The sequence below is a fragment of the Anguilla rostrata genome, chromosome 1 (assembly GCF_018555375.3).
Source record: "Anguilla rostrata isolate EN2019 chromosome 1, ASM1855537v3, whole genome shotgun sequence".
NCBI lineage: Eukaryota > Metazoa > Chordata > Actinopteri > Anguilliformes > Anguillidae > Anguilla > Anguilla rostrata.
The window spans coordinates 10,240,367-10,255,241 of record NC_057933.1 but is presented as its reverse complement, the minus strand read 5'-3'; the positions used below and the strand labels follow the sequence as shown (position 1 = coordinate 10,255,241).

General features: G+C 45.4%; 1 protein-coding gene across 3 annotated transcripts in view; it reads right to left on the bottom strand.

Annotated features, from left to right (window-relative positions):
* The window catches only part of stxbp6 (syntaxin binding protein 6 (amisyn)), a 79,400-nt gene that overhangs the window by 9,124 nt on the left and 55,401 nt on the right, over nucleotides 1-14,875 (bottom strand). For all 3 annotated transcript variants that reach the window (XM_064321512.1, XM_064321504.1, XM_064321518.1), the window contains one exon: nucleotides 1,162-1,319. In XM_064321512.1, the coding sequence (XP_064177582.1) occupies nucleotides 1,162-1,319 (158 nt within the window). The remainder of the gene's footprint in view (nucleotides 1-1,161; nucleotides 1,320-14,875) is intronic.

Genomic DNA, 14,875 nt, shown 5'->3' with positions numbered 1-14,875 from the left:
GGCGCGGCCAGTTATCCCGGTGGGCACTGCGAGTCATGCAGCTCGGCCACATTCGTAAAAAGAACACGATGTGCAGTCATTGGGTTCCGTAAGCGTTAGTTCGGTGTGATGCACGGCAGCAACGTAGAGTGATTATATCCAGCGATTATTTCCCCAGGGTCACGGGTTTGACTCGGCCGCAAAATGCGTCTCACTCAACACTACGACTAACGACACGACCGCAACGACACGCCCTGAAACGATCAACAGGATCACGGGATGACAAATAGAGATGGAAAATAATGGGAAAGCATTACAACAAGAAGCAAGAACTGCGATGCAGCAGATAACTCCAATGGCAATTAACCAAGCCAAGAGATCCAGAACATTTCTATTTGCCAAAACAAGTTTGCTTCTGTCCGTGCTGTGAACAGAACTCGGAGATCTGTTCCATTATGATTAATAGAATATTTTGAGACATAGCTAATAAGACCACAGATCGTTACGGATGCAGACCACAATTAATATGGATCTGAATGGGGTTCCTGGCTACACTGCATCTGACCCCATAACTGCCTACCAGGACTCTGTGTTCTGTTTTACAGACTGAGGGGTGAAACAAGCACGACAGAGATGAAGCTTGTTACACTGTTGCCCTGCCAGATTCAGAGGGGGATTCAGAGAGACTGTGGCCCTGCAGGATTCAGAGAGGGATTCAGAGGGCCTGTGGCCCTGCAGGATTCAGAGAGGGATTCGGAGGGCCTGTGGCCCTGCAGAATTCAGAGAGGGATTCAGAGGGCCTGTGGCCCTGCAGGATTCAGAGAGGGATTCAGAGAGACTGTGGCCCTGCAGGATTCAGAGAGGGATTCAGAGGGCCTGTGGCCCTGCAGGATTCAGAGAGGGATTCAGAGGGCCTGTGGCCCTGCAGGATTCAGAGAGGGATTCAGAGGGCCTGTGGCCCTGCAGGATTCAGAGAGACTGTGGCCCTGCAGGATTCAGAGGGCCTGTGGCCCTGCAGGATTCAGAGAGACTGTGGCCCTGCAGGATTCAGAGAGGGATTCAGAGAGACTGTGGCCCTGCAGGATTCAGAGGGCCTGTGGCCCTGCAGGATTCAGAGAGATGGTGGCCCTGCAGGATTCAGGGAGATGGTGGCCCCCTGCAGGCTGGAACCGGAGCGCTCACCTTGTGAGCTGTGTCGGCAAACTGCTGGGCGCTGTTCATCATGTCCCCCGTCTTCTCCTCGGCACGCCCCAGCCGCTCCCCGCGCTCGTTCAGGGCCTGGCTGGCCTTCTGCACGGCGCTGGTCACGCTGTCCGCCGCCGAGTGCAGTATGCTGTTCCCTGTGAGAGACGCAGGCGGGTCACTGAGAGAGAGAGAGGCCACGCCCCGGAGCCCTGTCTGAGCGAACGACCGTGCGAGGGGATCTAGGAAAAACCGGAGGCTGGATCTTGGATGTAGGGGATGCAACGATTCATGGCTGTAAGGGGGAATGAGGAAGGGGTTGTGTTAGGCAGTCACAAAACAGGGGGGTTGTGTTAGGCAGTCACAAAACAGGGGTGTCAAACTCCAGTCCTGGAGGGTCACAGTGTCTGCTGGTTTTCAGTGTGTTTCAGCACAGATTATTAATTTAAGTCATTGATTGGCTGAAGAGTCTTCTTCTCAAGGCCTTGTTCTCACATCTTGTTCTCAAGGCCTTAATTGGCTTCTGTTTAAAAGGAACCCAGAAATAACCACAGACACAGTGGCCCTGCAGGACTGGAGTCTGACACCCCTGTTCCAAAAACCATTGAGGCAGGACTGCAATTAGTGGTTGGCTAATAATAATGCCAATTTGCCTTGTTTCAGCAGTGTACACACGTTGCACAGAAATGGCTGGATTATATGACTGGCAAAAAAATGCAAAAAACCCTAGGGTAAATCACAAAGAAAAAAAATGATTAATTTTTCAGCTTGTCACATACAGTATTTCAACTTTTGTGATGAATGAACTTGATGATAAACCGTTTCAACAAATGAACAGCCTCGTATACATACATCAGTTACTCAAGCACTGTACCATCTTCCCTATTGCACCAAAACATGGGTCTGATAGAGAGGTAGTGCGATCTGTGCCTCTGAGGCAAAAGCATGCAGATCCGAAGAGAGAAGGCATTCTTCTACTGACAGCCCAAAATAGCGGAGGGTGTTCAAACCGACAAGCGATTGTTGTGCGCTTTTTGGGCCGATCCGTCGCCGCGGCGCGAACAATGGCACCACTGCGAGAGGCCGCCGCCGCCGCCGTCCTCCCCGCCTCCTCACGGAGCCGTCCGCTGGCTCGTAATCCATCCGTCCGCGTGTCCGCGAGGGAGGTGCGTCGCCCCCTGCCCCCCACCCCCCACTCTCATTGTTTTTTCATCCCCTTTCTATTGTTTCCACGACTACCATTCCAGCAAAAAAACAACAAAGGGGCCCTGTGCCGACCGGCCCGCGAGGCCCGCCCGAACAAAGCGGGGTGGGGCGTTTGACTAGAATGTTCCACGCGACGCGCACAATAAACAAAACGCAGAGAGGAGGGCGCCCCCCCCCACCCCCCCGATCACATGCTCCGACAAAGCCGGCCTCTCACAGGGTCCTGGACGGGGCACAATCATGGGCACTGTCTCAGAGGGGCAAACAGTAGCCAAAGTCGAGGCACTTGGAAGCGCTTTTTGGGAGGGGTGTTCCACCTCTGCTCTTTTAAATGCCGCCATACGAGAGTGACACCACAGACTTGAGCAGCAGGAGGGGTCTTGCCCTTCAGAGTTCTACAGCAAGGAGCCCATTATACGCAAAAAAAAGGGGAACTTGATACAGGTGAGCCCTGCCAAGACATTAAAGAGAGGCTGCCTACTGGCAGATCATCCCGGCAGGGCGCGAGGCAGCTGGGGAGGCCAGCTGGTGCTCATTTCAACTCCGTCACGTTAATTTAACTTGATAAATTCAAAGCAGTGTCCTACAGTTTGGCTCTGAACATTCTGCCTTGATACCTGATTACTGTTACAGTATCAACCCCCCTTCCCCCTCGCCCTCCCCACTCCCACTACCCCAACTGCAATCAATTTTTGACAAGGAGGCAAAAACTTTCCAAACTCATTCGCCATGTTGCTCATGCATAGGGTCTCAGAAGAACAGAATGTATTGAGGCTATTCAGAAGAGTGCTTCCTGCTGAGAGCCTTGTTTGAATTACAGAAGTCAACGCAACCTTATGCCTACTCCTGAGATAATGCGACTTTGACTATACGGTTTCTCTCTGAGGAGTGTGAGAAGAGCAGGCCCCCCTCCACTGTACTCAGCCTATCTCTCCATGCACCTGTAGGGCAGAGGCATGCTTAATAATGAGACTGAGTGCGGCACATCTTTCAAGCCTGGATCACAGAGAACGCCGTCTCCCAATACCAAAAAACCTACAGATTGTGCTTATACAGCATATTCATGAGCACTTGTGCATTCAGTGCCCACATGCAGGCCCAAACAATGAACTCAGACTTCAGAGAAGGCACGATGCTTCCCAAATGTGGCTTAGCATACGTTTATTTAGGTCCCATCTGGGCCCTTTTAAGGCTAAATGCGCTCAGATGACTGTGAATGACTGAGTTAACTGTACAGGCAGAACACTACACAGGACTGCCAGGAATATGAATGTTCCACCGGAGAATAACCCGACTCCGTGCCCCTCCGCTCGCCGCCTCTAATCCCCCTCTTTCCGTTTCGGTTTGAGGGACGCGGCCAGCCCCGCGTTCACCATTTCAAACGCTCCTTTTTCTGTATCGGGCCCCGCTCCGCTCCGCTCCGAGATCCCGGTGCAGTCACGGCCATCAGTTCAGCGATGCAATTTAAGGACAGGGAGTGTGTGTGTGTGTGTGTGTGTGACAATAATGATATCCATAATACAAACGCAGTTAGTTCCATTACGGTACGGTCAGGCTGCCAGGGGATTTGAGGGAACAAAGAACTGCGCTTTTTTCCACCCTGTTCTGATGAAGTTTTCCACGGGAGACTAATCCGCTCGCGAGAGGCTGAATGGATTTATTTGAATGGCATTTACATTCTCTATTGCTCTCCAATACCCACCGCCAACCTCAAGAATTTAGTGGTGAAGTTATTATGTATGAAATTCCCTCCAGGAGCGCACAGGAGCTTCCAAAGTAACTACGAACATTACATTCAGAAAGCATAATAGTGCATGAATAATCTATTTATGTGCTGCTTATTTTAACATTTAGAAGGTTTGTGTGTTATCTTCAAACCCTCATCATTTCCATGATAATAATCGAGAAAACAATATTCCAGAAAACAGAAGGACCAGGCAAGTGGTAAAAAATAAACCCACAAAGAATGTTTTATCAAATATTGCTGATTGTGGATAAAATGATATTGAATAAAATGCTTATTTAGCAATGACACAAAGATAGCAGGACTTCAAAGAACCCCACGCTTCACTAAAGAACTTTATTAGAACGATCCAAACATTCTGCGTCTCAGGCCGAGATGGCTCGGTGAAACGCAGAGGCCATATTCTTGTTTTGACAGTCTTAAATGACTTTCCCAACAAAAATCTGACCTTGTTCAATGTGTGAGTCCCACCATGAAGGGAAACTCCTACTTTAAACATTCTGCTGAACTTCAACTTCACCCCCACGATATCAATACTGCAAGGGCGAGTCCTGTACAACACGAGGAAAAAACAAAGGAGGAGGAATTTGGCCAACAGCGTGGAATGGAAAGAGTGCAATAGCCTAATGTGAACCGCAGAGGCGGGGCAGCAGGGCAGTAGGGCAGCCATCTGTAGAGCAAGAGAGGCCGCTCTAACTGACCTGTGCGTGTCGATGATGTCATAGACAAGGTGACGGCCATGGAGCAGCACTTTGAATAAGGGCTGGTTTGATACAGCCTTACAAGCAGCCAAATTTAAGCAAAAACCACAAAGGTTTGGGGAGATTAAATTCCAGTTGGTTATTAAGATAATGATACACTGAAGTTTTTTTTTCATTTGAATTTTATCCCTGATTTTATCCCAATTTTTACCCAACCCAAACTCAACGAAGTTGAGCTCCTGCTCACTGCAGAAGGAGAGGGAACGGAATTAGCCGACTTACCCCCTGTCAGTTCCCTGATGACAGCCAATTGTTGCCTCTCCCAATGCGGTCCTCTGCCCCTAGCTGGCAATGGTCCGACTGGGACTTCAGAACGAGTGTCTTTACAGCATGAGCCACCCAAACGCCCTTGCATATTCAAACTAATCTCTGACACTAGTCTATGTGGTTAGGGGGGGGGGGGGCACATTTCCCAAGACTGTACATTTAGGAGATATTTTTAACAAATGTTCCTAACATAATGAACTTCTGACATCTTATAATCTATGAAAGCAGAGCACAGGCAGTTACACAAACTTCTTGAACTCAATCTTCTGAATTGACCACCTTGTCAGCCTCACGCCTTATTCTTGGCACTTTTTCCCATTGACAGTATGAGAGCAGGGGGGCGGGGGAAGGGGAGGGACAGGGTTCTCCCCCTCCCCAATGTCAGTAATTCTCTCCTGCCCTGCTTGTCACGGCAGATTCCTCCATCCCACAGCTCGCCAAGCGGAGAATCGCGTGGGAGAATGCTAACGGGACGGGGTGGGCACCGCTGCAAAATGTCACCAGTCACAGCCAGGCGCTGAACAGGAAGTGGATTCCTACAGACGTGTGAGAACACCACAGAGCGGGCCTGCTAGACGGCACACGCCAGACAATGTTTCCCTTTTTCCTCGTTGCTTCAAAATACATCTTGAAACGACTCACCAGTCCCATTTCCCACTCAAGTGCAGACCTCCAACTCCTGAAAGGCCTACTGATATGAATTCCCTCCTGGCCACGTTTTTTGAAATGTTTCCTTGAGTCATTTTACTCAACTTGAAAGCTTTGTGGAGGGGTGCAGTCAACAAGATTCTTTGACACTGGAGTTGCAACTGAGAAAACAGATACTGACAGACTTCAGCATCAGAAAAAAAAACACTTTACCCATCAAGTCCTCCCCCTCTTCAGCTTTATCACGCACTGAACCGAAGCATCGAACGTTCTGTCCCAAGTGCGCTGTGTACCACCGAAAGCGAACGATGAATTTGTACAAGCTGTTCTGTGTTAAAATATGCAACTTCTTACATGAGACATAATTGTAGCACTTGGTTAAATTTCATTCCTGTTCTAAAAACAAATGCTGAAATCATTATTCTTGTTCAGCTACAGTATGTCACCACTCAGTTGACAGCTTTTAATCTGAGGTGCACCTCTGAAAATGACTCACACAAGCTGTCGAATTTCATAAGGTACCGGCCATTAGAAGTGCATGTTTGAAAGACAGCAGTCAGTAAATGTACCACATTAAATCTTTTTTTTTTTCTTTAAAGAAGAACATCAGCACTGTGGGCGTTGCACCTCCGAATGGTGGCTTCACCACCGTAGTGAAATTACTTCTTCCACCTGCTTCCATCCCTTGAAAGTATAAAAGGACTTTAGATTCGACTGAGTGGATTTTATCTCTCTTACCATCAATGAGAAGATGGCCTTGGACTGAAACCACCAAACGCCTCATTCTGTTCAACAATGTTTTGCAATGGACAATGACTGAATTTTACAGAATGCAACAAAAGAAAACACCAAACCAACAGAGAGAACTTCACAATTCCTGCTGACCTTCGATTGGTCCCATAGAAATTTTGTCACCAGGATAAAGCATTAATAAATGCTAAACTGTCAAACAGTACCATAAATCATCCGCCTCATAACCATGTCTGATGATCACTGAGTTTTAATAGAAAATCTATTGTACTTTTAATTACAATTAGGAATCATGACTTCCTGCTGCTAAAAACATCAATTAAGGCTAACGATCAATTAAGGCTAACGAAAAGACGAGCGGGGGTAAATCAGAACACGCTTTCGGGAAAACGATAATCAGTGCTTAAAAAGTGGAGTCAGTCGAAAAGACTGAAATCGTCCATAAATCCTGGAACGGAAAGAATGACGAGAGCGATATTTCATTAATACTAAGCAGGGAGTCCATTTTCTGAGCGGCGTTCAATCACTGTTCACCACAGCGTTGTGCCGAGACGTGGTTTCGATCAGTATGGATGGACTGCATTTATATAGCGCTTTTATCCAAAGCGCTTTACAATTGATGCCTCTCATTCGCCAGAGCAGTTAGGGTTAGTTCTGCTCAGGACCTTGACACGCCAGGCGGGGTTTGAACCGCAACCTCCAACTGCCAGACAATCGGCTTACTCCTGAGCTATGTGCCATTCCAGTATACCACGGTGCGGAGTGAAGGTTTTGCCGCGGAACGGTGTAGGCTATGCGTTAGAAACAGAACCCGTGCCTCCAGAGAAGCCCTTTCAGAAACCATTTTCTGGAGGACGGGAAATTGCAGGCCACAAGAGCTGGCAAATGAACCCTCCTTCGCCACAGGTACCCAGTCATTTACTGCACCACAGAGCGCTGTATAATGACCTCCAAGATTCAGCGAAAATCCTACTCGTCTGAGGCCAGGAAGGGTGCAATTACCAAATGCGTACATTCTTCTTCTTCTTCTTCCTTCTTTTTCTTCTCTCTCTCCATTGAGCCCAATTACACAGCCCATCAAGTGTTGAGGCACAAGTGCCTGCACGTCTCGCGCGTGCTGTTCTTCTAATGAGCGAACGGCCCACCGCACAAAAGGACGAGCTCGTTGTGGCCCTCAATTACGCTCCTACACCGGCAGCGATGATGAAAATATCCCCGCGCGGGGGTTTCCGTGACGATCTCTCCCGCCATGATACAGCCATTACTCCAGCATGATAAACTGCCGATAAAGCATCAAGTATATTATTATAATTAAGAAAATGTGACACACATACAAATAGGCAGAAGCCTAGGCCTGGCACCAGGGATTTTCCACTTGCTATTTGCTACCTGAGTGCATTCATGATCTGGACAAAGGGCTTTTAACAAACAGAGCGTCGTATGAAACAGCACAACTTTTTCCCCATAAGACGTGCGTCACCTGAAGTACTGATTTAATTAAGATGGTCCAGAATTTAATCTGGAATAAAATATTAAAAAGCATGTCTGTGTGAATAACCAATCTTTTCAATTTGGACTGAAAATAAATACTTCATTTTTTTTTTTTGTGAAGATTCAAATATTAAATTGTCAACAGTGAACACAAGCGAACGGTCTATTTTCATTTCATTGATATAAGCTATAATACTATGGTATAGTATACCAATAGCTGCAGTCCACAATGGGATCACCACATCCACCACAACGGGATGGGTGGGTCAAGGTGGGATACAGTCACCTAAATGGAATCCTGGCGCCCCATTTACCTTTGCTGAACCACCACACCTGTAGTTCTGGCCCACCTAGTTCTATGCAGGCCCAACTACACAAATACCTCTGACTATGCTGCTGCGCCACTAGCAATCAAGTGCTGGTCCACTGGCGATATCACGGATATGTAGCAATATCTGTTTGATCGTTAGTCAGAATATTTGCAGCTATATGTGTGGAAGGTATTTAAAACAAGCATCATAAAACTTATTTATTAAATGAATGTGTGACACTACTCTGCTTTTAAAAGCACTGAGCTTCCTTTAGTACCTTCAATAAAATCATTCCTGCAGTAAACAAAAACTTATTCGACATAGAACCGTTGCTCAGACTGGGACAAATTCAAACAGTGATGATACCAAGGGTAAAAATGTACAACAGGAGGGAATGAATCGCATGCATGTAAAGAACCCTTCCTTCTGTTATGGATATACAGTAGCTAGTGAACGCAGTTGAACTTGTGCAGGTCTCAATCTTCAGTCTGGTTTAAATGTGAGACCACTCACGAAATTGGGTAGAGAACATTTTTTTAAATCACTTTTTTTAAAGAACATTTAAAAATAAAATTACACATTTTCCACTGGAAATAAATAAAATAATTTTTTTTAAATGAAGCACAACTTTGGAGCATGTTATTCACCACAAAGAAAATCATAACACCGCAGTCTAATTGCCAAATGACAATTCATTATTTGAAATCTGACTGCAGAGCACATCCAAATCTGCAATCCACAGGACAAATCCATCTGTTTAAGAATCGGGGCTGAAGCCTGACTCCACATAAGCTCGGCGAATCCATTATAAATCCTGTAAGCCTTGTGACCTTGTCAAGTCAACCCTCTCCTACCTCTTACCACATAATAATAATAATAATAATTCAGCTCAGAGGTGCGCCAATTAATATCTTTTCACCTGAATCTGTGACAAAGCTTCGAACAGTGACGAGACTTCCCTTTGTGTTTGCACAGCTTAGAAAAAGCAAGGTACTGACCTGTGCACTCCTTCAACATAAATAACGGCCTGCCAAATGGAGACTCAACCGGAGCCGCTGTCAGCATTTCCGTCCTGCGGCGGAGGTGTGATGTCGGCCCGTTCCGAGAGGCTCATTAAGAAGCACGCCGCATCGTAACGGGCGTGCTCGCGAGAGGCGCTCGGACGTTCTCAATCTCAAAGAGCCTCCTCGTTAAGTCCAATCGCCGAGGCGCTCGATCCCGTTGCTCGCGGTGACACGGACAAGGACGGCTGATTACACTGACGCGGGCGACGGTAACAATGCCTGCCCTTTCAAATTAGGCACTCTACACGACCCTGATCTCCGCTGGCCTGGAAGATATGCAGGGGGGGGGGGGCGGGGGAGGGTGATCTTCATAAGGAGGCAGAGCTGGGTGCGCTGAGGAGATCCACGGCAGGATGTGGCGGGACGGGTCACGGTGAAGGGCGAGTCGTCACAGAAGGCCCGAGGAGGCGTCCCGCACAGTTATTGTCCCACACCTGAGCAGCTTCATGATCAATGTTTTGCACTGGTGTGAGACTTAAACTGGAGGGGACAGTCAGATGCGACCATCATTAATGGGTAGGCTGTAGTCCAGTCGTTTCCACACTGGCCATTGCCATTACAGGTTTCCATGTTCACTGCGCATGATAACATTTAAAGGGATTCCATTTATCCAGGAGAATTCAGCCAATGTGAGATAAAGAACGGGTACAATACAACAGCTGTAGGCTCAAATCCCACTGAGATTTGAACCAATGTCCATCTGGGTCCTACCATCTTCACATTGATCTTGCTTATGCTTACCAGAATATCCTGCCAATAAGCACTCCACAAAAAAACAAGCTGTGCTCATGAGGAAAGAGTAAGGTTACCGCGAAAAAAACCTTTGTTTGAACCCTCAGGGCTGAAAGGGACGCTTAGCATAATATTAATGGAGAAATGTTCCCCTCCCCCCTCCATAAAAATGTTTGTGAATTCAGCAGACGCAATGCCGCTGCCAATCACTGAGCAACATGTCCATGAAGACCTTAGATAACAGGTCCACTTCTGTCTTCAGGCCAGCTCGGCTGGAACAAATTGGGGGGAGAAGGACAGACAGCAGAAATCCGAACTATAAAAATGTTCATGAATAATGAGAAAGGAGAGGTTGCCCTGCCAAGAGTAGCAGGCAGCAGGTAGGTCGATGGGCAATCAAAAGGGTAGTTCTGCAGTCCTTATCTCAGGATTTAAAAAAATGTGCAGTGTGTGTGTCAGGGCTTGAATTCTGCTTCACACACTAAACTAGCATTAACCCGATGGCAGAAGCACACTACATAATTCATTCCAATAAAACAGAGACCACATGTATGGCTTAGTCTGACTAAAACTCAAATGGCTGTCTGCTGTACATTTCCTTAACAGATACGCGAGACTTTCCCCTAGTTTTGCGGCTGGTATACATCGAGGGTCAGTAGCTACAGTGTGGTATGTGTGCGCTAACTTTCCCTAAGCAGACATTTATTAATTTATTCTATACAAATGAGCTACACTACAATTACAAGATTTATTTTACCAATATATTTTTTTAACAACTCTTTCTAAACCGTTTAAATTTACTCATAACTGTGATGCAAACTGAAGCAAGGTTTCACCTGCAAGCGCTGAAATCTCTAAAGCCCATTCACGTCAGCTGCAGAAAGCTGGCTGTCACAGTTCTCACGCCATAATTCTGAAATAAAAGGTGAACTGACAACGGTGGAGAAAAGTGATGCGAAGAGGATTTTTTTGCCTACCACCTCTATCCTTCGTGAGTCTGTCACACAGTACAGCCCCCCGTGCCGAATTCAGCTAAACCTTGATGGATTTGATTTCAAGTACACAAGGGAAAATAAAACTGATAAACAGTTTCCACTTCACGCGTCTCCTCCTGTTTCTATAACATCATTAGAAAGCTTGTTTGCTCGGTATCATTGAGATGGAATTGCTCTGATAAGGACATCCTCCTCCTCCTTCTCCTCCTCCTCATCTTTGGAAAGAATATAAACACCAGGGACACATTGAGGTTGTCAGCAGCTCCGAGATGTATAGTATATAGCAAGATTATAGGGAAGGAGGCAAAACTGTTTATGAGAACTGGAGAAGCAATGCTTGCCCAGGATCAAGAGCTTAAAGTTGAACTGTCTTTATTTACTGTGCAAGCACAAATACCCATGTAGCCAAGATGAAAATTACACGCTTCAGTTATTTGGAAAATGGAAGTGTTTGTTGATGCGACTGAATCTCTCCTATTTGAAGGGCCGAAAACCATGTCTCCAATGACCAAACTTTGCTCTGAGTGAGCTGTGCTGTTCTTGAGCCTAGCTCAAGGCAATTCCACAGCACATTAGCCTGGTTAGGCAGCATGTTGGCCAACCCATGCTATGGTAGTTGTTTTCCCACAAGCCACCGTGATTCAGCGGTAAATGGGCATGTTTAAGACATGCCTTTTTCAGAGCCCTTTCACACGTCATTTTAATTCTAGCCTATCACCTTATGCCGCTACTGTGGCGTGAAACGAGAAGAGGCTAACTTGCTTCTCACTAGTTACATGCAATTTGGTTTGCCACCATAGCAACCTTGCATCACATAGATTTCCTATAGAATTACAGCACCCAAAATTCATGCGTGTCATAGAAGCATATAAATCTTATTTGAGATAACGACCTTTTTTTGAAAAGGCAATCCCCCCACTGAAGGCCAGGTCATTTATTTGCATAGACCAGTGACTGCTAAAACAGCAAAAACAGAGCATCTGCATTCAATATCATGCTCATCACCATATATTTGTGCCAACACAACACTGTTATTTATGCTAAGAGTCAGGAGCAGCAGGCTGGTCCAGCAATGCATTTTCACAAATGCCACTCATTAAAAACATTATTGACTCATTAATTCAAAGTATACTCAAAGTATCACAAATCCCCATAATTAGCTGTTTTTTCCTGAAAGGTAAGTGCATGTAATTCAAAACTTGTGGTCCTCTTATATTGCTATAATTCTTTATTTAGGAAAAAAAGTGAATACTTGGCTTTAAGGGTCTGAAATTTACAGTAACTCTCCCGAAAGTGCAAAAGTGAATTCGCAAAGCCACCTTCTCTGGAAGATCCGTTCTCCTCACTATCTGTAGGAACTTAGTGTTCTAAGATGTTCTTGAGTTCTTTGTGAATGGGCACTGCTACTGATCTACCTGCAGTTTACATACGTCCAATAGCGCATGCTAGGAAATAAGCATTTACCCTCGCACTGTGTCTATGCTATAACCAAATGTAAACCAGTGTATGAATAACATCATTTCCCAGAATTTGTTAATGCTTCAACTGTTGTACAGGAATAACAAAAATGGAAGCTTCAAGATTCCTTTCTCTGATATAAGCTGACTAGTAAATAAAACTGGCAAGTCATCTTGCTCAAACTACAAACACAAATACATCAGACAGGTGTAGCCGCTACCAGACATGTCAAAATTGAAAGATGCTCTGTGGTCAGAAACATTATACTGTAGGCAGTAGATAAAACTCCCACAACAGAAATGCAAACAAACTTACTGCTGGGAGTCAGGTGGAGCAGCCAAGCTGGACGGTTATTGAGCAAGAACACCCAAAAGCTGGCAGATAATATGGCTTTTGGTTGTTTTATAGGAGGTAAATAAAAAGGTAAATATTTAGATAGATATATCCCAAACCTAGGATTACCTAAAGGTCAGTGCCTCCCACAGAAGCTGGGAGGACAGGACATCTTTGTGGGCTGTGGAGAAGCAGCCCACACCATGAGTGCATTCCTTTTGCCATCCTCCCCAAATTCACAACCTTGAAAGTCTCCCAGGATTTATGAGAAAACAGGAAGCTCCTACAGCAGCTGTAAAGATGGGGATCCACATTCTCTGCTCCTCCTCAAACCCTATTGGGTAGCTTCAGAATTATAGAAGTCGTTCTGTAAAAACTGAGGTACTAATGACTTAAAAAGGAAGATTCTTGACATATATTAAATATTTCTATTTTCCATATTCCACATTTTTACAGCCCCTCTGTTGTCTCTGAACCGTTTCCACTATCTAAGCTGCCTTGACTATGGGCATTTAATCTAAGGTTTCTACTCCTGTGAATGCATTTGATTTGAACTGATAATTACCAGTGGCAGACCACTGAACACAGTGCCAAGAGGTATGACAGCAAGCAGTTTGCACCAGAAAAATGTTAATACTGAATCATTAAACTTCACAAAAACAGTTGAAGGGCAAAAACACCAATAATGCATTCAAGTTAATGAGTAGCATCGACAGTTCCGCAAAAGTAAGCCTGACTTGTCATGTCCATAATACAAAATGGCCAATTAAATTAATGATTAAAGACCAACTAAAAAAAAAGCTCTTTGCAGCTTGAAAAAAAGTATGCAGGGTTTATAACTGTATGGCAAGTTAATGAATGGTGGGTGAGTTGTAAGGAAATGGACAAGGTGCTCAAACAACCCATACACCCAAGGGGAGAGCTCCACTGGAAGAACCACGTTACCCAGAAAACCCAGTGCAGCTTTCATTAGCGGTGCCCAGTCTGAAGGTACACAGCAGGGCTACACGGTGCACATGCACAAAAAACGAACAACTGAGAAATCACACATATATAATTTCCCAGATGAGTATTACACAGTGTAGAGTGTAAAAAATGTAAAGTCATAATATTGAGCACCAGATCAGAATATTTCAACCAGGGTAAAGAAATGCATTTCTGGAGGTCATTACACCTGCATATGTCTTGGTCTTATTAAAATAAAAATGCCCACGGTACTATACGATAACCTGGAATTCTCCATAGACACGCAATTCATATTCATTAGCTACAATACCAGCAGAGACCTCTTGGCTCAATGAAGATTCAATTTCCCTGCTTCAACAAAAGGAAAGCATACTGCGAAAAGGCTAATAAGGAAAATAAAATATTGAAAGAAATTGTTGAGACCTGCGACCATGAATATAAAAAACAACGGCACAAACTACTTGGACAATGTGCCTAATTTTTATGACAAGTAAAACCACAGCCACAGCAAGCTAACTGAGCACAACCTGTTGATTTCATGGACTCAGAACACAAAGTTTACAGCAAAAGTTGTGTTGTGATTTTGCAGACAGGGAAAGGAATTTGTAAGGCTTGTTTTCCAAGTATTTAAAATGGCAAAATACAAAAATGACCATGTGGGTTAGTAAGTTCAGTTGCTGAAGCAACACAAATAAGTAGAACAAAATATAGACATATTGACCAGATGCATTCAGTTAGAATGTTATTTGAGCCATTTAACTGACAGTCTACATCAAGTACCCTGTGAGAGGGAAAAAACCTCATGTATGATACTGCCTGGGCTTTCAACCGAGGGTACTGTAGGTCTCCTCCCCCCTGTATCCACGATCGCAACCCCCACCCCACACCTTTTGGATCCTCAAACTCAACCCTCACCCCACGGTCCGTGATCGCAACCTCAAGTTATGGGCACTTTGATGAGAGGCTGAGCCGTGTAAAAATGCAAGAT